The 22,752-nt window shown below is 37.2% G+C and overlaps 4 protein-coding genes across 6 annotated transcripts; 3 read left to right on the top strand and 1 right to left on the bottom strand.

Annotated features, from left to right (window-relative positions):
- The first annotated feature begins 1,343 nt into the window (after positions 1-1,343).
- On the top strand, positions 1,344-8,822 carry atxn3 (ataxin 3). Its single transcript, XM_053509902.1, has 11 exons — positions 1,344-1,410; positions 1,951-2,115; positions 2,231-2,275; positions 3,922-4,007; positions 4,118-4,184; positions 4,426-4,513; positions 4,629-4,761; positions 4,875-5,038; positions 6,106-6,250; positions 6,348-6,406; positions 6,900-8,822. The coding sequence occupies exons 1-11, from the start codon at positions 1,387-1,389 to the stop codon at positions 6,935-6,937; spliced, it is 1,014 nt and encodes a 337-aa protein (XP_053365877.1). The 5' UTR covers positions 1,344-1,386; the 3' UTR covers positions 6,938-8,822.
- A 260-nt stretch (positions 8,823-9,082) lies between these two features.
- serpina10b (serpin peptidase inhibitor, clade A (alpha-1 antiproteinase, antitrypsin), member 10b) lies at positions 9,083-12,386 on the top strand. Its single transcript, XM_053509901.1, has 5 exons — positions 9,083-9,153; positions 9,433-10,038; positions 10,136-10,409; positions 10,515-10,662; positions 12,121-12,386. Exons 1-5 carry the CDS (start codon positions 9,144-9,146, stop codon positions 12,310-12,312), a joined length of 1,230 nt encoding a protein of 409 aa, XP_053365876.1. The 5' UTR covers positions 9,083-9,143; the 3' UTR covers positions 12,313-12,386.
- Positions 12,387-13,324: 938 nt separating this feature from the next.
- ddx24 (DEAD (Asp-Glu-Ala-Asp) box helicase 24) lies at positions 13,325-20,592 on the top strand. Of its 2 annotated transcripts, none has more exons than XM_053510101.1 (9): positions 13,325-13,437; positions 16,310-17,100; positions 17,433-17,954; positions 18,036-18,189; positions 18,726-19,238; positions 19,455-19,530; positions 19,619-19,807; positions 19,965-20,094; positions 20,199-20,592. In XM_053510101.1, the coding sequence occupies exons 2-9, from the start codon at positions 16,320-16,322 to the stop codon at positions 20,435-20,437; spliced, it is 2,604 nt and encodes an 867-aa protein (XP_053366076.1). In that variant the 5' UTR covers positions 13,325-13,437; positions 16,310-16,319; the 3' UTR covers positions 20,438-20,592. The 2 variants fall into 2 exon arrangements, with proteins under 2 accessions (XP_053366076.1, XP_053366077.1); XM_053510102.1 differs by having other exon boundaries at positions 13,343-13,426.
- A 171-nt stretch (positions 20,593-20,763) lies between these two features.
- LOC128535975 (ubiquitin thioesterase OTUB2-like) lies at positions 20,764-22,703 on the bottom strand. 2 transcript variants are annotated; one of them, XM_053510105.1, is made up of 6 exons: positions 22,493-22,703; positions 22,277-22,381; positions 22,079-22,197; positions 21,918-22,002; positions 21,618-21,809; positions 20,764-21,455 (listed from the first exon to the last, which is right to left on the bottom strand). In XM_053510105.1, exons 2-6 carry the CDS (start codon positions 22,355-22,357, stop codon positions 21,249-21,251), a joined length of 684 nt encoding a protein of 227 aa, XP_053366080.1. In that variant the 5' UTR covers positions 22,358-22,381; positions 22,493-22,703; the 3' UTR covers positions 20,764-21,248. The 2 variants fall into 2 exon arrangements, with proteins under 2 accessions (XP_053366080.1, XP_053366079.1); XM_053510104.1 differs by having other exon boundaries at positions 22,277-22,365.
- Positions 22,704-22,752: the final 49 nt, after the last annotated feature.

Raw genomic sequence — 22,752 nt, 5'->3', positions numbered from 1 at the left:
AATGGAACAAGCTAATCAACAAAAAAAAAATCTGCTAAAATGCTCCATATATTGAATTAAAAAAAAAAATCCTATTTATTTCAATATGGCTACAAAACTAACAGAAAAGTAAATAGAACTTTTTCTAGAAGAATTTCTTTTTTTTTACCTACTTGTGGAAGACCTGCATCTGTCTTTGGGAACTGTACACACAATCCTTCACAAACCCTGTTTGCACATCAAGTTATTGCCACATCCCCCATATAGTCCTGACCTCACTCCAAGTCATTTCCACATGTTTTCCCACATGTTTATCTTAGTACTTTTGCAGTACTAAGATATTTGCCTGACGTTTAACCTGCACCATAAGTAAAATCAAAATGGCGAGTAAAAGTTATGTTATGAACAGTTATGTGGTGGTTTAAACAATCTACTTTATAATAAGCTATTAATACGCCACTTGCTCAATGTAAACAAACACTTGCACCATCAGATATTAACTGAATATTTTTACTGGGATTAGTTAATATTTTACAATATTTTAAAATAACAATGCTGAAGTGGTATAAGTGAATTTTAACACGCTGTAGTCATTTTAAGAGAAAATGTAATCTTCATCTCATCTACTTTTTTTTATTTTTCATCTGTGATTTACTCTCCGATTACCGAACAGGGAGTGTATTTAGCTGATGGTGAAAAAAGTTTAACTTGGCGTAAACAAGTTATGTTAAGCTTTAATTTGTCACATATACATTGCTGCACTTCGCATATCCCAGCATAACTGGGGTCAGAGCGCAGGGTCAGCCATTATACGGCACCCTAGAGCAGATAGGGTTAAGAGCGTTGGTCAAGGGCCCAAAAATGACAACCTGGTGGAGCTGTGGCTTAAACGCTGACCTTCTGATCAGGAACTTAACGCCTTTACTCTTTGAGCTACTACTAAAACAAGGTGTAAATATAAACTTTCCTTTATCCTCTCTTTCCCATTGATTGCAATGAAATGACAGTAGATGTAACATCTTGCCGTGAACTAGGTAAATTTTGTACATTTTCCTAATATTTTGCCACCAATCCAGGGGAACCCGATACCATATAATGCTGTCACACCAAGATTGTGTAGAAAATCTTCAATCTATACAATTTATATTAAAGCTGATCAGCTTAATTTTAGCTTTGACATTTATACTATTTCTAAAGTCTTTTCCCTTCAACGACGGATACTAACTGTATAAAGCAATAAAAAAAATATACTTATAAATTTTAACACAAAAAAATTAAACACAACAACAAACATCAGCCCCTTAGATAGCGTATACGTGAGGTAAGTGACTGCGCATTCATGATAGGCTGACAGCATCCGGGGTCAAAGGTCGGCCGTAGCTATGATTCTCCATAGACCAGTCAAACATGGAGTCTATCTTCCACGAAAAAGTGAGTTCGGTTTGTTGTTTTCTTTGTTGATGGAAAGTAAAGTGTCCTAATTTAAGCAGACTGAGCGGTGCAGTTTTTAACAACGGAGTGTTGTCAGAAACATGCGTCTAGTTTGTGTTTGTAACTCGACAGGTTTCTAACTTGCTAGTTAGCTTAGCTTGCTAACTGGCTATAAACACACACAACAGAGAGAGAGAGAAGTGAGTTAGTGAGTGACGCTACTTCTGCCGTGCTTGTTTGTTGTTTACAGGGATGTGCTTTTACCTTTAGCTTATTTAGGCCAGCGTCCATAGTTCTTTCATGATGCTAAGTGGATGGACACATTAAGTTCAGGAACTAGCTTTTACGCTTTGGTTAGCATTAGCTCGTTTCTCAGCTAGCCGAAGAGGAAAAATCTTTTAGAGTTTACACTTAAAGTTCCTGATGTTATTTTAAGTGTTTTTCACTCTGAATATGTCGACTGTCTTGTTAACGAACGGTATAGTTTGATTGTGTCCAATGTGTTAATAGGTTGGTGTTGTTGTTGTTTGGTGTTTACAGCAAGAAGGCTCTCTGTGTGCGCAGCACTGCTTGAACAACCTTCTGCAGGGAGAATATTTCACTCCTGTTGATCTGTCCTCTATCGCACAGCAGCTGGATGAAGAGGAGAGGATGAGGATGGCTGAAGGTGGTTTGCTAAGTGAGGAGTACAGGACTTTTCTACAGGTTTGGACTCGAGTTTGATCTGTCTGTGAGTGTTCTCTCTGTAGTGCAATCGGATTGTTGAACTTAAAGTAACTTAACAGTGTTCTCTATTTTTTTTGTGCTGTGTTTATTGTAGCAACCTTCAGGAAACATGGACGATAGCGGCTTCTTTTCTATTCAAGTGAGATTTTTTTTGTAGTATCAGTATACACTCAGTATACAAGTGTCAACTTGCTGTGGCTTGTCTACTAGTACTTAATAAAATTGTGTGTTTATTTGTGTGCATGTGTGTGCATGTCATCATGCATGCAGTTGTTCAGTCAGCAAATTTTGTAGCCACAGTAAAATCACACTAAAATCAATAAAAACTGTACCAAATGTGCAATTAAATCTTCAAGAAAAAGTTCAATTTGAAAATTTGAAGAAGTGGAATAGTTTGATGTTTCGGGATTATGTTAAAAACAAAACATACTCAAATTAAAATTTTATTTGTCACATACACAGTCATACACAGTACGATATGCAGTGAAATGCTTAGACAACTGCTCGTGTACTTCTGTAGTATACTCTTGTGTACTAAAGTACTAGACAACATTATAGTGCCTTAGTATTAAATTAAAATTTAAGGAAAGTCCGGTCAATAAATTTTCTTCGAGCCAAGGTCTGAAATTCATTTGTGTTAGAATTCAGATCTCTATGTATGCAGTCATTATTAGTCTGTAAAGAAATCCATTTAAAATTTCTATAGCATTTCAATAATATTTGACAATTTTCATTAACTATGGTAAGCAAGCAGACAATTTAAATAGGCTTGTACATTTCCTTGTATGGAATACAAATTGCAATATTTAATCACTCATTAGTGAATCTTCATTTGCACGTTGCTGGACTGTATATGAAAGAGAGGACTCTGGTTGCGCCATCATACCAGGCTCTCAGTTCGGTTCTTTTACATTATCCACAGCGGTCAGAAGTGAGGGCAGTTTTCTCAAATGACCGTTGTTTTGTCTCATAGTGGGGCTTCACATTACTGATTTTTATTATTGCCATGGTTTTACAACATATGAGACAAACTGGTTTTAAACTTTCTGCAAGAATAATAACCATATATCTATCTGTCCATTCATCTCTGAAGGTCCAGTTTTTTTGGTCTTCTTTCCTTTTTTTGGAATAAGACACGCTCTTTTGCACTTTCATTTACGTGCTTTACGCATATTTTGTCTATACACTGTAAAATATCACATTGATTGGCTATGTTGAGTGATGCATATAGCCACACCCACTTTGAGGGGGGAGGCACTTTTAATTATTCTTGTTAATATGAAATAGAAATTGAGTAAAATGAAATGATGTGCGCAACATATAAACAGCGTGAAACTATGAACAGTGTGCAAATGTGCAATGTGGCGAGTAATCTTCCATCATAATCCTAATGTGTAAGCAGGAATGTTTGTGTATGTTACAAACATTCCTGCTTACAACAATGTGGCGAGTAATCTGTCATTATAACCCTAATGTGTAAGCAGGTATGTTTGTGTGTGTTACAGAATGGAAGTTTTATGTACACTATGTGAGATTATTTTTTTATATCCAAGAGATATGTTATTTAATTTAAAGTGATGGCCAATGCCAAGGCTTATAACTGCTCTTAACTGGATTCATATGGTATCACAATTTAGGTCTGACAAGTAAACCTGAAGCATTAAGAGGAAAATCTTTTCATAAAAACAGGAACTTGAAATAATGTGGCTGTTTAGTGATTAGTCTGTTTATTATTGGACTAGATGGCAGGAAACTGACTGCTTTGGTATTCTGTCACAATGGCAGGTGATTAGTAACGCGCTAAGTGTTTGGGGTTTGGAGCTGATCCTCTTCAACAGCCGCGAATATCAGCGACTAATGATAGACCCAATGTAAGTTTTCCGGCACCCTTTAATGACTTATATTTCTTCTACTAATTCTATTCTATTCTTCCTGTGATTAATGTAATTCATATTAACTAGATTGTCGTCTGTGGTTTCAGAAATGAAAAAGCCTTTATATGTAACTACAAAGAGCATTGGTTTACAGTACGAAAACTGGGACATCAGGTATGATGTCTGAACTATAATACATTTTATCAAGACAAATCACAAAGACAAATTTTTCCAAACTAACTCTAAAAATAGTGGGGAAATTACTGGTTTTAAGCACAGTATCCTAAGGTGTCAGTGATGTGACTTCAAAAGTTTTGGGTGAATATAAAACAAAATCATCTTTTTATCCTACCTGTCTTTGCAAAGCATGCTATTTTATACAAGATTGTATGTTATTTCGCTTTCTTTTTTGCAGTGGTTTAATTTGAACTCGTTGTTAACGGGACCAGAGCTGATATCAGATACTTACCTTGCACTTTTCCTAGCACAGCTACAGCAAGAAGGTACACATGCTTTACATTTCTTCTGGTAATAATGTTGAGTGACTGGTTAAAGATAATTAAATATTAATATATTAATTAATATAAAAATAATAATGTTCTTGTTTCTTGGCTATAGGCTATTCCATTTTTGTGATTCGAGGGAATTTGCCTGAATGTGAAGCAGACCAACTTTTGCAGATAATGAGGGTGGAACAACAGCATAGACCAAAACTCATAGGAGAGGACGAGGCTCGGACAAGCGGGCAGAGGTGGGCTGAGTGTTGATTTTGAAAGTTAGGGCTTGCACATGCTTTGATCAATTTAAAGAAACCCCAGATTTTTTAGGTATTTTAATTTAAATGAGTAATTTCTCATTCTACAGGACCACTGTGCAGCATGGAGTGGAGACACAACATGGTATGGAACAGGGTGTAGTAGACGATGATGATGAGGAGCTAAGAAAAGCATTGGCTCTTAGCAGACAGGACATAGAAGTGGAGGATGAGGAGGCTGATCTGCGCAGAGCCATACAGCTGAGTATGCAGGGTAAGTGGGCACAAAACTAGTGAAAAACTTTAGTTTTCTAAAAGTTTTTAAAATGGCACATGCGTAATCCATTCATATGCACAGAAGATACACATTTTTTCTTAATCAGTTATACAAGCGGCGTTAAAGTCAAGTGATTTAATTCTTGTGAAGCAAGGCATAAAACTGAGTTACATTCATGGAAGACAGTATTGTGGTAAGACTCTTAGACACAGTAAAACATTTGAATGGTGTAAATTTTTTTAAAGAAGGCTTGTAAATGTTCATGATAGAGGTTCTTGTCCAAGGTGGTCCACTGCAGTCGTTTCTGTGAATATTCAGAGAGTAAAACGCCTACCCGTGAAAATCGACTCATCATTTTTTGCTGTTTTTTTGGAAGAGTGATATTTCTCTCTCTTTTTTTTTTTTTTTTTTTTTTTTTTACTTTGGACTCTTGAAATGAAGTTCTTAACAGAAATCTATATTTGTAAATCATCCTTAGTTTTTAGCATGGGAACTTTTTCACTAGTTTGTTTGTTGAGTCAGAGTTGTTTGTTTTGGCATTAATAATGCTAAATGTGGACATTTGTCGCTGATCGTCACTGATCATTAAACTTTAGTAGAGGGCAGTAGATGTGGACCTCATGAAGTCTCAAACATGTTTGGAACCATACCAGACTTTTGCAATGGAGAGGTTTATGCCCTAATGTAAGCAGCAAAGTTTTACACGCAATTGCCTTAAGAGGAGCTGTGTAAAGCTGTGCCGAATTCAGTGCAGAGCATTTAAATTGATTCTACTGTTTTAGTTTACACAGTTTGGACAATTCAAGAGCCTTTTAATACATCTTTCTTTAAAAGCAATTCTAGTCTTTTTTTTTATTATGGGTTTTTACTATTACATGAGTAAACATGGTCGACCGTTTAAAGTGTCAGGCATGTAAAAGTAATGGTTCATGGTCACATAAGTCAACTGTTAAAAGCTAGTAGTCCAACTCTGTGTTGAAACATGTTTTTAGACCATCCACGTGAACCAGCATTAGAATTTTGTGTTTTGCCATATTCACATGGATCTTTTCTCTGCACTCCAGGGGCTTCAGGGAGCGACAACCCTATAGTTCTCAAAGAGGGCAATGCTATAGTACTTCCGGGTACCACAGAAAGTACTACAGCTGGCCAGACAGAAAGTCTAACAGCAGAGGAGCTTCGCCAGCGAAGACAAGCCTACTTTGACAGGCAAGACAATTCTGTTTTTTTCTCTCATGCTATCGAATGCATATGCACATAATGGGTTAGATTTTAACGGTTTCCTGTGCTTTGCATAACCATTTAGGCAGTCCCAGCAACAAGAACAACCCACCTCTCCACATCAGCAGGACACAGAAACATCTGGTAAGGACTACTGTCTAATTTTGATTAGTTTATAGATCCGTAGAAAGGGTGGGAAAAGACATAAAACGTGATTTTAATCAGATTTCATGATGCATATTTCTGAGAGGCAATTTCTTTCACAGCATATATTAGCTGCTTAATAAAGGCAGAGTAGCAGAACTTCTGGTACTGGAATGGTTGCTGGGTAAAGAAACACATTTTAGGATGTGCTGGTTTTCAGATGTCTATTGTTACAAAGTTATTTTTATTTCTTTTAACATCCCATCATTGATTTCTCTTCTATTTTAAATGAAAATAATTTTGTAACAACTTTGTGACCTTGTCTTCTTTCATTTTGGATTTACCCATGCTTTAGCTTCAGCCGTAGTTATTCTGTAGCACTCTAGCTAAACCTAAAATTACCGTAGCAATTTTTTTTTACACCAGGTCTTGTTCTTTGAAAACACAGTAGCAAATCTCATAATATTTTTGTTCTTTGCATTTACATCTTCAGGTGGAGAACAGGATGCCGGTAGTAAACACAGCCAGTGAAGACAGTGGCTATGGGAATCTATTTCCAAAGCGCTCTTGCAAACTACTAGCTGCCAGTCCATCTGTTTTAAAGTGCAGCCTCTTCCCTCTATAACCGGCTTCAGATTGTGAATAGCAAGAAGGAGCACATGGCCATTCACCATTAATACACCACTCTGTGGGCCTAGTCATTGAAAGAATTACATGGACATAACTAACATTCAGTAAGCCAATCTGTTCTTTACAGTTGTTGCTCTGCAGTTATGAAAGGGGAAAAGGGAGGGCCTAGCAGCCCAGTATAGTTTTTTCATACTTAGGTATGGTATATCTAAATATATAGTCATGTAATTTAAAATAACTCAAATGTTATTTGAATTATAACTCAAATAACTTTGATCCATCATGGTTCTTCATACTCCATGGAAGAACAGATGTGGCCTTGTATTAACCTGGTGAATGAAAAGAAGTGATGTGTATCTGGGGGAAAACTAAAAGGAAACTAAAAGCTTTCTTTAGAGTTTGAGAGCTACACAGGACCACTAGACCAGTTTGGTTTTACTGGGTGGATTACTTTTTGCTAAGCATAACTTGAGGGACCTTTTTTGTATAAATTCTGAAGCACTGCCTGTCTTAGCTGGGCTAGTGTTCAAGGGCTGTTTGAGGGAGTTGAAGCTCTATTCTCAATAATGCACATTTCCTTATTTTGGGTTCATTAAAAGGTGTAGGTCGACCATTTTAATTATATATATGAACATATGAAAAAGGTTAACGAATCAGATTAGGTATATACCTGAATTTGAACTCTGGCCTTTCATATAATGCTTCATGTCTGTAGGAGTTTACAGGAAGTAATAGTGTTTGTACCACATGCAACCCTCAGTAATGTAACCGATACTGCTGTTCATTCTTCAACAGCCTTTTGTTAGTCTTGTATGTGTTTGCTTGTGTGTGTTTATGTATGCACCAAGCTCCCATAAAGAGCACACCTTTTAAAAGATAAACTGCATTAATCACTGGAATATAAGTATACAATGTATTGGGTCGTCCTGTATGTTCTGGTGTAATGTTTTCAAATGGAAATATTTCTTCTTTCAATTGCAAAATCACAAAAAGCAAGAATTTACTTTCCCTCATTATAAACAACCTTCCTTGTCTTTCTTACTTTTTTTTTTGTTCTATTCATGTTTGGCATTGAAGAAATTAGCATGCCATTGTTTACGCTCACAATCCTTGAAGGAAACTTGAATTGATTGTCAGAGGAGAGATCATCTGGGGGCACAAGATTAAGGCTGTAATGGTGAGCCAAACATTTTGAATCACCAGTTTCTCAAGATAGGCAGATTGCCCTGGCATCTGTTGTGTTTTTTTCCCCAAAACATTCAAAAAGAAACAGGAAAACTGCTACACATAGTGCAATATGAATCAAAGGCTATAGGATTTTGTCTAAACAAATTCTCATTTCCAATGTGTATTCCAGGAGTAATTAGAAGACCCTCTTTTACCAGGGCCATTATGCTAAAATGCTACTTATTCTTCATTGCACTTCCAATGCAGAAAAGTAATGAAGCTTTATTGAGTGTTTACAGGTACCTAGAAAATATCTAGGGATGCTTGAGTATGGAGTGAGCTGTCACATAAAATGTGTGATGCTAATGTGTACAGTTTGATGGTAGTGTATATAAACAGGCTACTACAAGTTTGAAACATTTGTTTTTTTCTTTCCCACCCATTTTAAAAGTAACTCTCTCTGAAATGTATTTGCGGACTTGATTTTCAAGGATTTTTTGTTAAGAACATATTCTTGCTCTCAGCCTGTTCTTTGTACTCATGCACCAATAATGTCGGATTCATTTATCACTATTCATTTTTTAAACTTTCTTAAAATTAAATGTTCTTTTCCCACGAATGGTCTCTTATTTCTGATTTCTAAATTTGAAGAATTTTATTGCAGTTTCAGCTCTGTGCCATGAGACTGTTGACTACATGGTCATTCTATAAGTGGCTTGATAGATACTGATCTTTTTGTTAAATAAATCCTGTGGCCAATAACAATGTGTAATATAAAAAGTTGAGAGAACCATCACTCTAACAGAGGTTTAGTTTTGTTATGGATTATATTTATTTTTTGGAGTCCACAAGTTGGAACACCCAATTGTTAATAGATAATCTTTAGTGTACACTTGTACTTTGCTTCCCCAAACACAAGAAACGGACCAGCTGGAGACTGATGTCTGTTGGTAAGTTCTAAAAAAGAATAATTGTCCACTAATAGTTTTTATATTCAGAAGTCAAAATATTCTGGTGGTTATTTTTATTTAAAACAGTTTGTAATGTTATGTTTAATAGCTGTACTAGAATTATAAAAGAAAAAAATAATAATTTAAAATATTTTTGACCTAGTCATAAATTTCAGTTCCTGTTAGTCTATCAAACCTAAATATTAACTTAACAAGATGCAAGATGACTGAGAAGTTATCCATTATATGCTGGTTTATAGAACTTTGCTTTCTCTTTAGATCAAACTACGACCATCATGGAGCTAGCGTTTTCGCTTCTGATCTGTGCTTCTCTATTCACGCCTTCCCTTCAATATCCAGGAACCCGCTCTCCTAACATCACTGATCTCACATTCAAAAACATTGACTTTGCCATGAACCTTTATGTTAAGATTGCGAGTAGCCACGATAACAACATTTTCTTCTCGCCACTGAGTGTTTCTACAGCATTCGCTGCTCTTTCTATGGGAGCCAGGAACGCTACTCGCAGTGAAATCCTGTCAGGACTGAACCTGGACACGTTGGAACAGGGTGCGCAGCTGGAACTTATTCCAGGGCTCTTCCAGCACCTGCAGGGAAACATCAGCCAAGCTGGAACACTGAAGTTAGAACAGGGAACAGCACTTTTTGTGGACCTGCACTTTCAAATAGAGAATTTATTTAGTGATCAGATCAAGTTCTACTTTAATGCTGATGTACAAAATGTGGAATTTAAAAATGCTGCAATCAGTAAGGAGATCATAAATAAGCATGTGGAGGAGAAAACCGGTGGTAAAGTGAAGGAGCTGGTGACTACCCTTGATCCCTTAACTCGAATGATGCTAATAAATACTATCTTCTTTCAGGGTTGGTTGATTTAAGTAAATATTGTAGGTTCTATTTATTTTATAACACATATTCTGAATGCATATATCTAAATAAGACAACTCTTGTCCATATTCAGGTGCCTGGAAGTATCCTTTTAATCCAAACAGCACAGAAATTGGTCGATTTCATGTAGACAAATACAACATTGTCCAGGTTCCCATGATGTTCTGTGTGGACAAATTTTTGGTTGCCAGTGATGATGAGCTTAAAGCAAAGGTGTTGCGTCTCCCTTATGTGGGTGGGGCATCTATGCTCATTGTCTTGCCTGACCTCCATGTTGATTACACTACTATAGATGATGAGATTAATGCAGAGAGATTTCTTATGTGGATCAAGAATATGAAGCAAAAGTAAGTTATTTGTGCTTTAAAATGAAACGGATTTTGAACATATGAAATGAAATGTTTAACGCAGGACTCTTGGTGTCATTTAATATCCCACTGTCTCATTTCAAGGAAACTGGAGGTCTCTCTGCCCAAATTTACAATGGAACAGTCCTATGCCCTACACAACATTCTGCCAGCCATGGGAATTCAAGATGTCTTCAAGGATACTGCTAACTTCAAAGGCATGAGCCAAGAGCCTGGTCTGAAAATCTCCCAGGTCAGTGAGCAATTTTCATTTCAATCTAACATCTTTGATTAAATATAAACATTTTGTATTCGTAAAATACATCCAGAGTATAAGCATTAATTCTTATTCATATAAGAATAATTTATTTAAACATACTTAAATATACATTTAGAATTAAATGTTTGTGATAGGCTTCACATGGTGATAATTTAGGTGGTGTTTTTATTGTTCTCAAAAAAGTTTGAATGTCCACATTTACAATGAGAAAAAAAGTAATACATTTAAAGCATAAAAGATAACCATCGGTATTTATTGTTAGCTCCAAAAAAAAAAACCATTCAGTTTCATGTTAATAAGAAATCGAAGTGTAGTAGTGAAGACTAAAACAGTTGAGCTCCAGAATGCAATACAACTATATGGTGTTTTTGCATCAAGTTATGGCAGAGACTTGGCTAGTTAACAGTCTACAAGTTGACAAGCATGATGGTATTATCAGAAAATCAAAGCCTTTTGGGAACCTTATCTGGCTGAGCATGGAAACTTTGTGATTATGGCTAGGAGAAATTAAAGAAAATGCCCCCTCAAAAAGAAATTCCTACTTGAACATTCAGTAAGGTCTTCCAGAGGTCTGTTAAAATGGTTGACATACATTATTTAAATCTAACACACATAGCGTATGTTTTACTGGTTTGAGAACAAATACTGTTTGGGGAATAAACTAGTGCTTTCAGTCGATTCAAAATTTAATCTAGTTAATCACAGTAATCGTCTGTGATAATCACAATAAATTACAATTACTCAGATTTACTTGTATTATCAACGTGTATTGTTGGATTAGAAAGAAATAGGAAACAGATTATGCCATTTTATAATATCTTTAAATCTCTGGAAAAGATGTGTGGCAACCTACTGATGGCGGGGCACAAACCCGATCCTCAGTTCCAAAAATCAATAGGTTACAGCCGTAGCTAAATGATCCCCACTCCTATAGCTTACAGCTAATGCAATCTTGTATAAAAATATCCCTTGAAAAGAGTTCGAGCAGACAAAATCTAGAAGCTTTTTATAATGAAACATATTGTTCAGCACAATTGGTCATCTTATTATCTGTATTAACGTGCCTTTATCACGGAAGGAATTAGAGTCAAACCTGGTCATATGATTAATGTGGGTTAAAAAAAACTAGTAACCAGTCAAAGGTTCTAGATTAAGCACATACATTAATGTGTTAATATTGACAGCGCTAGAGTAAACCCATTATCACTAATGTTAGCTGGCTAGGTTAAAGCATCTGTCTATTTTCCACACTTTGTAGTGAAATTTCACATAGATCAAAAATGTGGTAACTCTAAATTCAGGCTTTCCATTTTAAGTTACCCCACAAGTCAAGTCAAATGCAGACCACACCTTAACTATCAATTAAAGATTAATGAGCATCAGTCAAGTTGTGCAGGGATAAACCCATGTTTCCTCTTGATTTGTGTTTAGGTTTTGCACAAAGCTGTGATTGAGGTGAATGAGAAAGGCACCACAGCAGCAGCAGCTACAAGCGTGGGCATCACACCATACTCCATGCCAGAATCCTTTTTCATTAACAGGCCCTTCTTCCTTTTTATTTACCATGAAGCAACCAACAGTCTGTTGTTTATGGGAAGGGTAATTGACCCGACTAAGAAATAAACCATTTGTACTGTCAGATAAATGAAGTGCCTTATTCCACCTTTGCCCATTAAATTTTCTGTCTTGTAACCAGATGGCTTGCACTGTATTGTAATACAATATTTTCTGCATATTGCTGTTTGTTTAAAAAAAAAAAGAATATATATATATATATATATATATTCTTTTTTTATATATATATATATATATATAACTGTCTTATTTAGCCTCAATTATTTAGGCATCTGCAGATATAGCTCTATATAAGCTGTATTTAGGTTATTACACATTTTGTAGGCACAGTTATACTAACTGAATTATGGACCATGGCACTGTGGGTAGCAATGCCACCACTGAATTTCAAGGTCCAGGGTTTGATCCTAAACTCAGGTTACTGTCAATGCGCATGTTTGTTTTCGTAGGTTTCCTGTGGGATTCTCTTTTTTCCCACTAACACCAGACGTACTGTGCCCCTGACCGGGATAAATAGTTACTGAACGTGAATGAGAGCATGCTAGTGAAGTCTTTACTGTTTGTCAGTATCTGTATGACGCCACACAGTGGTGAAGTCACTCAGCACAGAAACCCAGCCGCCATCTAGTGGTTGTCGGAGTAATTGCAGAGCGACACAGTCACCAATGTAGAAGTATGAACGCTCACTCGTGTAGCTTACGGCAATTTATGCATCTGTTTCAAGAAGACATACACTTAAAAAATGAGGAAAATACATTTCAGGGATGAGACACTTGTAAATTCCTTAACTGCAAAACCCTGGCGTTAATAATTTACTTAAGTAACATTTATGAACTAGTACCATATATGGTTTGTTTGTTTTGTTTGTTTGTATGAAGAAATAAATATTAGAAAGGTGAATGTCGTGAAAGCTAACAGCGTTTGTTTAACTGAAACAAAAAAGCACTACTTTTATATATATAAAGCGCATAAACTTTATATTTTTATACAGTATCCACATTATTTGTAATGTTTAAACACATTTGGGAACAAGTCCGGAGGGAGGAGTTTAGTTGAACGATCTGGCAACCCTGTATGTCGTCATCCCTACAGTAATGGCAGCGCCCTCGTGTAGTGCATGTGCGTGAGGAACAGTTTTTATGAGTTACAACCGCTTACAAAGGTGATCATTCTGTGAGTAGTATTTATCTTTCTAATATCCATGAGTAATTTAGGAGCTCATCCTTGTGTAAAGCATTTAGCTGTTGTTCTCTACTTAAAGCACGTCATTAGATCCTGTATACTAACTGCATTAGCATTACGGCTAATGATTCGGTCATTTTCTGTAGTCAGACGAGTCTGTAGTTTCATTAAGCTGTATCTGACAGTCGAACAGATGATGTATTCTAGCTATTTACTTTTATTTTACTCTTTTCGTACTGGACAGAAATACAAGAACTTAACCGTGACGACAGTGTGGGGTTTTACATAATTTTGTATACTGTATATGAATTTTGAATCTATGAAAAGGTACAAATATAAATGCTAGCAGTACTACAATAAGTGTTAGTTTAAGATTTAATGAGTATATATACAAGGGGGAAATGAAAAGTTTCGAGAGTAGTTCTGTAACACGCCTATAGATGGCAGCACAAACCTGCACGCAAAGTCACAGCGAGCACCGACTTTCATAAGTCAGTGTACCAAAAGACATCGTCCTGTGTACATCTGGAGCTGTGCAATCGGTGCCAATCTGACCACGTCTGCGCTTTCATCATGGACAGAAAGTTAGAACAAAGAGTAAACATGAAATTCTGTGTGAAACTGGGCAAATCTGCCACAGAGATGTTTGTCAATAGTGAATTCTCCTGCCAGGTTTTAAAGATCAAGAAAAGAAAAAAAAAGCTAATCTTGAGAATTTTTGACATCCCCTCGTAAGTGAGAGTCAAAATTTATCCGTACTCTGGCTGTAAAATTTAATTAATTAGCTTTTAGAAAAGACAAATACATATATTTTTTAACATAATCTCCTTTCAGTTTCTTCTTCCTTTGTCCATCTGTCCATTGCCTCATTAAATATGTTTTAGGCTGAGCTGCAAGCCACGGATGCACCGCTGTCTTTAGGTTTTCATCAGAAGTGAATCTTTTTCCTTATAGGGTTGCTTTCAGGGTGAAATCAGGTGAAAATCCAGTTTAGCCAGATCAAGACAGTAGGGAGTACTTCGGGTTTTGCAAAGCGCCAACAGCGTGGGAAGCAGTGTGTATGTGCATTGTAATCAAGATCACAACACCACTGAATAACAGCCTTTGTGTTTAATACTAATAACAATAAAGCATTTTATTTATATAGGCGCTTTTCAGTCACCCAAGATCACCTTCCAGATCGAACCAGCGCTAAATTAAACAAAAAAACATGATATTTGATAACCACTTCAACAAGCATCTCCCTGTAATGAGCACTACAATGTTGTTGATGATGATAATGAACAATGTTGATGATTATGATATACAGTGTGTGTATACACAAACCTGATTCCAAAAAAGTAGGGACACTGTACATATTGTGAATAAAAACAGAATGCAATGAAGTGGAAGTTTCCAGTTTCAATATTTTATTTAGAATAGAGTATAGATAACATATAAACTGTTGTTGAGTGAGACATTTTGAAATGTCATGCCAAATATTTTGGACTAATTTGGATTTCATGAGAGATACACGTTCCAAAAAAAGTTGGGACAGGTAGCAATAAGAGGCCGGAAAAGTTAAATGTACATATAAGAATCAGCTAGAGAACCAATTTGCAACTTATTAGGTCAATTTACAACATGATTGGGTATAAAAAGAGCCTCTCAGAGTGGCAGTGTCTCTCAGAAGTCAAGATGGGCAGAGGATCACCAATTCCCCCAATGCTACGGTGAAAAATATTGGAAATAATTGCAAAACGTTTAAAGTTATCATCATCCACAGTGCATAATATCATCCAAAGATTCAGAGAATCTGGAACAATCTCTGTGTGTAAGGGTCAAGGCCGGAAGACCATACTGGATGCCTGTGATCTTCGGGCCCTTAGACGGCACTGGATCACATACATGAATGCTACTGTAATGGCAATCACAACATGGGCTCAGGAATACTTCCAGAAAACATTTTCGGTGAACACAATCCACAGTGCCATTCGCCATTGCCAGCTAAATCTCTATAGGTCAAAAGAAATAAATTGGAAACATGATCCAGAAGCACAGGTGTTTGCACTGGGCCAAGGCTCATTTAAAATGGACTTTGGCAAAGTGGAAAACTGTTCTGTGGTCAGACGAATCAAAATTTGAAGTTCATTTTGGAAAACTGGGACGCCATGTCATCCAGTCTAAAGAGGACAAGGACAACCCAAGCCGTTATCAGCGCTCAGTTCAGAAGCCTGCATCTCTGATAGTATGGGGTTGCATGAGTGCGTGTGGCATGGGCAGCTTACACCTCTGGAAAGGCATCATCAATTCTAGAAAAAGTTCTAGAAGAACATATGCTCTCATCCAGATGTCGTCTCTTTCAGGGAAGATCTTGCATTTTCCAACATGACAATGCCAGACCACATAATGCATCAATTACAACATCATGGCTGCGTAGGAGAAGGATCCGGGTACTGAAATGGCCAGCCTGCAGTCCAGATCTTTCACCCATAGAAAACATTTGGCGCATCATAATGAGAAAGATGCGACAAAGAATACTGTTGAACAACTAGAAGCCTGTATTAGACAAGAATGGGACATCATTCCTATACCTAAACTTGAGCAACTTGTCTCCTCAGTCTCCAGATGTTTGCATGTGTTGATGCCATGAAATTTAAAATCAACTTATTTTTTCCTTAAAATGATAGATTTTCTCAGTTTAACTTAAAGTATCTTTAAGTATCTATATATACACAAACCCATATTCCAATTACCCGATTCCAAAAAAGTTGGGATACTGTAAAAATTGTGAATAAAAACAGAATGCAATGATATATACAAATCCCATTACCAAAAAAGTTGATGTATAAATAAAACCTAACTAATGCTTTTCTTTCTTTAGATAAAGAAAGATGAAGACCAATAACATGAAGGGGAAAAAACACTTTGGACCTTCCAAAAGGGGCATCCTTGTAAGGGGCAAATGGAAAGCTGTGGAGCTTGATCCCAACATTTTTGCCAATGAAGCTATGGGAGAAGTGGTGTGTTTTGAAGAGCTCACAGATTACTCCCTGGTTGACCCTAAAAAGGCTGCTTCCATGACTGGGCAGTTACAGGACACAACTGCCAAAAAAAAGCGAAAAAATAAGAGAAAAGCCAGTGAAATTGAAGCTGAAGATGAAGATGAAGTCTCACAGTTGCCTTCTGAAGACAGTTCAGGTAAGGTGCGGAAAAAGAAAAAGAAGAAACACGAGAGTGATGATGTACTCACATGTGATGATGACGACAACATAGAGAGTTTAACTGAAAAAGAAGACGGCCAGACACTACAAGACTTGGATGATTCAACTGAGATTACAGCAGACACAACGCAAAAAACCAAGAAGAAAACAAAGAAGAAGAAAAAGAAGAAACAGAAAACTGCAGTACAAACTGAGACAGATGCCCAAGCAGACCCTGCTAAGGAGGTTCTGGTTCCATCTAAAAGAAAAACAAAGAACTGGGCAGATGCAGCTCTCTCAAAAACAGCAGGGCAAGAAACCGATGTATCGGGATGGAAAGACCTGTTTGTACCCGAACCTGTGCTAAAGGCTCTGAGTAAGCTTGGATTTTCTGCACCTACACCGATTCAAGCTCTCGCTCTTCCTCCTGCCATTCGAGATCACCTGGACATTCTGGGTGCAGCAGAGACAGGTAACATGATGGGCGCATGTCATGACAACTGCATGTGAGAAACTCTGAGATTTCTGTCTATCATTCTTTATTTTTCAGTTTTAAGAGGCTGGTAAAAGAGTTTATAAGCTTTTTCTGGTTTCGAGAAAGAGGACATATTGTATTTTACTATTTGAATCAGTATACATTTTTTATTTAGGATCTGTGCTTTGCTTTGTCTCTGATGCACAGTGTATTTGCATCTGTATTTAATGTTTTTTATATATAAAATAGTATTGTTTATAAGTTCCTTAACCGCTTTAAGTGCAGTCCACCATGAACTTACACTGCAATCTTATATCACCGCTTTACAGGAAGTGGAAAGACTTTGTCTTTTGGAATTCCTATGATCCACCATATATTACACTGGAAGGGAACCATTGACGATAAAAATGCAGAAAAATCTGCTTCTGCGGCGAAAGTAAAGAGTATTTATTTGCCTTCGGTAAATGCCTCAGAAGACGAATCTGAGACAGATCTGTCCACAGAAAAGAGCAGTAAGTCTAAGGGGCAGCAGTCAAATAAGACTGGTGGAGACTTGACCAACAAAGCATCAACAAGCACAGAGAAAGCCTCTAGTGCACAGAACGACAATACAGATGATGAACGTGAGAATCCTACCGAGGATGACGATGGTAGTGTGGACAGTGGAAATGAGGATGAAAACTCTCTGTCAGCTGGAGGTGACGAGGAAGGTGCGATCCAGAGCACAAGCTTTAATACAAAGCAAGTAGATAATCACGGGAAACAGCCTTTACTTGGACTTGTTCTCACACCAACCAGAGAACTGGCAGTGCAAGTCAAACATCATATTGATGCTGTTGCACAGTTTACAGGTCTGTAATATTAAAGTGCAAGTTGTTCCAGTGGCTGGCTTTGTGTGTAGGAGTTGTACTGATTGTGTTATCTTAAAACAGGTATAAGAACCGCTCTTCTGGTGGGTGGAATGGCATCACAGAAACAAAATAGGATGTTAAAACGCAGGCCAGAGATTGTAATCGCAACACCAGGGCGCCTGTGGGAGATGATTCAGGATAAACATCCTCATCTGTGCAACCTACGGCAACTCAGGTAATGCTGGAATATGCAAATGTATGTTACTGCTTCCTGTGCGATTTATTATTATCATTAGCAATTATTTTTATTTTTCAGCAAATAATTTTTTGGGTCAATTCAATCATTAGGTCAGTTTTCAAGCTTTCAATTCAGAATCGATTCACACTTTTAAAAATATTTAGCTAAACGTACAAACATCAAATGTTTAAACACTTCTATCTTCTGCAAAAACATGTCCATCTTCTGCAATTTTGACAGTATTGCCTCTTCTTCTTTTGCTTAAAAGAAGATTTTTGTATTATGTCACCTACTGGACGACTTAAGTGTAGGTCAGGAAAAAAGATTAATTGCTTTCTATAAGACATGACAGTTAAAAAAAATCAACACCACAGGTTACACAAAAGTTGCATCACCATTAATGTAGTAATGTATTATAACTATCTTATTAATAATTTTACAGCTCTCCGTCTGACATTTAAAATGGTCAAGCCGAGTGATGCTTAGTTAACTATAAAACTATTACATTAACATGTACAAAACAATCTTTTTAGGTGCCTAGTCATCGACGAAGCTGACCGGATGGTTGAAAAAGGTCATTTTGCTGAGCTTGAGAACTTGCTAGAGATGCTCAACACATCCCAGTTCAACCCGAAGAGACAGACCTTTGTGTTCTCTGCTACACTAACCATGATCCACAGCCTCCCTGCCAGAGTGATGCGCAAAAAAGGAAAGAAGCTGGAGCAGCGCACCAAGCTGGAGGTGCTTATGGAGAAAGTAGGGATCAAAGGCAAGCCTAAAGTGATCGACCTCACCCGGAAAGAAGCCACGGTAGAGACACTGACTGAAACCAGGATCCACTGTGACAAGGAGGAAAAAGATTATTATCTCTACTACTTCCTGTTGCAGTACCCTGGGCGCACTATGGTCTTCGCCAACAGCATTGACTGCATCAAGAGGCTTAATTCATTATTAACTATTTTGGATTGCACCCCGCTGCCACTTCATGCTAATATGCACCAGAAACAACGGTTGAAAAACTTGGAAAGATTTGCGGAAAGGGAGAGGTGAGGGAGTAATTTCTTTCTATATATGTATGGTATACTTTCAGTCCTTTTGTTTAAATTATGATTGGCTTTGGGTAGGATGCTCAAGTTTTTGATTATCACTTGACCTATTTTAATAGGTATTTAAACAATCTGTACTTTCCTACAGTATTCTCGTTAAGGATCCAAAATGTAGCATTTATTCATATAACTATAATTATTTATATTTTAAAATAGCTGTGTCCTTCTCACAACGGATGTTGCTGCTCGAGGGCTTGACATTCCCGATGTTCAGCATGTCATCCACTATCAGGTAACAACTCATCACTTGCAATTGATGTTATCTTTTTAAAAAAGGTTTCGTTTGTGATTACTTAATAATTTGAGTCATTCTGGAAAAGGTACCACGAACTTCTGAGACATATGTCCATCGGAGTGGACGTACAGCTCGTGCTGCAAAAGAGGGTCTCAGTTTGCTCCTGATTGGTCCAGACGATATGATGAACTATAAGAAGATTTATAAGACGCTGGGCAAAGACGAGGACCTTCCAATGTTTCCTGTTGAGAGCAAGTGTATGACTGCCATTAAGGTATAAGTACTAGGAATCTTGTGAGAAAGTGGTGTCATCAATTAGATATAATCAGAAAGTAATTGAATTTGATATTAGTATTTAGCTTTTTAGAATCTGACTGGAAAATTTCGGAATATTACCTCAATTGCTTGTTAACCGCCAATCAATTCTACAGGAACGTGTTGATATGGCAAGAAAAATAGAAAAGATTGAATACTATAACAGCCGACAGAAGCAGCACAATTCCTGGTTCAGGCAAGCGGCGGAGGAAATGGACATAGACCTTGATGATGACTTGCTTTTGGGTTAGTATTGTTCAGTTATAAAAGTATTGCCATGTTGGTGCTGTCTTGGTTATGCTTTAAATGGGTTGTTGTTACAATGTATTAACATGAATTGTATCTTACAGGAGGAGACAGGGATGAAGAGAATGAAAGAGAGCACCATAAACATGTGAAAGGCTTAAAAAAACACTTGAAGCACCTGCTCTCCCAGCCAGTCTTCAAAGCCCACATGAAGACTAAATACCCTACTCAGATGGGCAAACTTCAGCTGCCTGAGCTACCTTTGGCCAATGAAACAGCTCTTATCAGTGTGACCAAACAGAAACACAAACAACAGGAACGGAAAGGAAAAAAGCAAATGTAGTCATAGATGTTAGAAGGTGATATAACTTTTATAAAAAATAGCAAGATATTGTGTTGATTAGTGGTAGTGCAGTTGTGTATTTTTTTATACATTGTCACTAAAACAGAATTTTCTTGTTCATTGTAAGCATGGAAAATATTGCATAAAAATGGTTAAAGATTTTTATTGGTGATTTGCCTTTTTTTTTTTTTTTTTTAAGTTCCCATATTTTACAGTTTCTTTAACAAGTTTCAACTTAAGATTTCTCAGCTGAAATACCCCTTAGATAAATTCCTTTCTGGTCCTCCTCCAAAGTCTTCTTGTCTTGTCTTCTTGGTGTTTACCAGGGTTTGGCATTGACGATGTTGCATTACTGCCAACTTCTGGTCTTGATTTCCCCTCATATTGCTTTTCATTTCATCATCCTCTTTCCTTAATCCCCTTTTTCTGTGTCATTTAAGAATTTTAGCATCTTCCAATTGTGCCACTTTAGTGTCTATGGAAATGAGCTACTGCTGAGCCATGCCCTTTCAAGGAAAAGACTAGAACTGAACAAGCTCTACTGGGGAGGGTATTTTCTTGGATGAGGTCACAATTGTGGAAATCTGATTGGCTTGGTTAAACTATTACATGCATGTTATGTATTTTGGGAACTAAACCTAGGCCTTCCACATATGAAAAACCCACCACTGTATATTAAACAGGAAAGGGGGGAAAGAGAGCAGGGATTTTCTTTTGTGCATGCAAACTAAATGCCTTTGAATGTCTAAAAAGTGAATTTTGTATAATTGATCCTCTTTAAGCAAAGATCCGCTTGCAGAAGACATAACGGTCATCGTTCTCTGTGTTTGTAAAGAATGTCAAAGTGGGATGTCTTGTAAAGAAAATACAGGGAGGGTTGAGAACCCTCAGGGATGGTGTGGTATATAAGTTGGTCATCACCGCCATCCATGGATATAATACACAGACTGATGTCCAGCTCTTCAGATAAGGCCAGGATCTCCACATGACCACATTCCATTGCCATGGCTTCTACCTCCTGAATCAGAATCAGAATTACTTTATTGATCCCCGTGGGGAAATTCTCTTTCATTACAGAACAAACTCCAGATGAAAATAAAGATTTAAGATCATCACACATGTGTCAAAACATGTGAAATATCATTTCATAACTAGGAAAAGTGATAGTAATAGCGCTCACCTGAATACAGTAAACTTGTAAATCCGGAGCCTCCACAAAGTGCTGGAAAATATCAGCATGGCCCTGTAGGTGTGCTGATGTAAGCAGCCTCAGGTACAGGATCATGCTGTCTGAGGTAGCCTGGTCATTGAAAAGGCGTAGCAGGGTCTCTTCAGAGCCATCTTTTTCAAGTTGCTCCAGCACAGTGGTAAACTAAAAAAAATAAAATAAAATACACCTTATTTACTTATTTGTACAAGGATATGTTGGTTGGTCATATAGAATGGCAAATGTTGGTGGTTTGTGCTCATGTTCACTTACATTGTTCTGCACACCTTTAACAGCACTTTCATCAAATCCAGCTTTTAGAAGCAATTGTTGACTTTCTATTAGCTTGTCCCTAAATCTGTGAAATTAAGCATAGAAAATCTGTGAGCTGTTGGTTAAGCAAAATGACCCGTGGTAATATAAAGGAAATGTACCTTTGGATGGCGCTCTCATTGTATAGCAAGCTTTCTACAATAGCAAAGCAGAGACCTCTGTAAAAACAATTCCCATCTCCTTTAACTCTGCGGATAAACTCAAACTGCTGGCATATTTCCTACATAAAACAAGAAAATTGTGTAACATTAGTGCCTGAGTTATAATTTTGAACTAATTACTGTAAGGAAACCTCATACCTGGTATTTTTTAGCGTCAGACTCCTCCACTGTCTGAGCTGAAGTTGCCTCCTTGATGGAGATTAAATTGGACGTGTCCATCTGAAACACTGAGGGTTGCAGGAGCTGTTAATTTACGTCACATATGACGTAACGATTAGTTTTTTTTACAGGATTTGTCGATGAACGCACTTCATTCCTGCGTAAACTAGCACACAATCGCGTTCAAACACTTACAATGATACCGTGGGATGTCTCTATTTCCAGTGTCCGCGTTTCTATCTAAAAAAACAAAACGGTAGCTTCTATGATGATGCAGCACACCTGCACGCGCTCTACCGCGCGCTTCTTTAATAAACTGAAAGCGAGCAACGTTCCGAAATGTTTGGAGATTACCGGATGCACGAGCGCGTGTCTTTCTTAAAGAGACAGAACGATGAAAATGAGTTACGTGTAACTTATTGAAAGTTAGTCAGGTGATAATGGAAAGAAATAAT

This window comes from Clarias gariepinus, chromosome 13 (assembly GCF_024256425.1).
Source record: "Clarias gariepinus isolate MV-2021 ecotype Netherlands chromosome 13, CGAR_prim_01v2, whole genome shotgun sequence".
Lineage (NCBI taxonomy): Eukaryota > Metazoa > Chordata > Actinopteri > Siluriformes > Clariidae > Clarias > Clarias gariepinus.
This window is presented reverse-complemented; position numbering and strand designations above follow the sequence as displayed.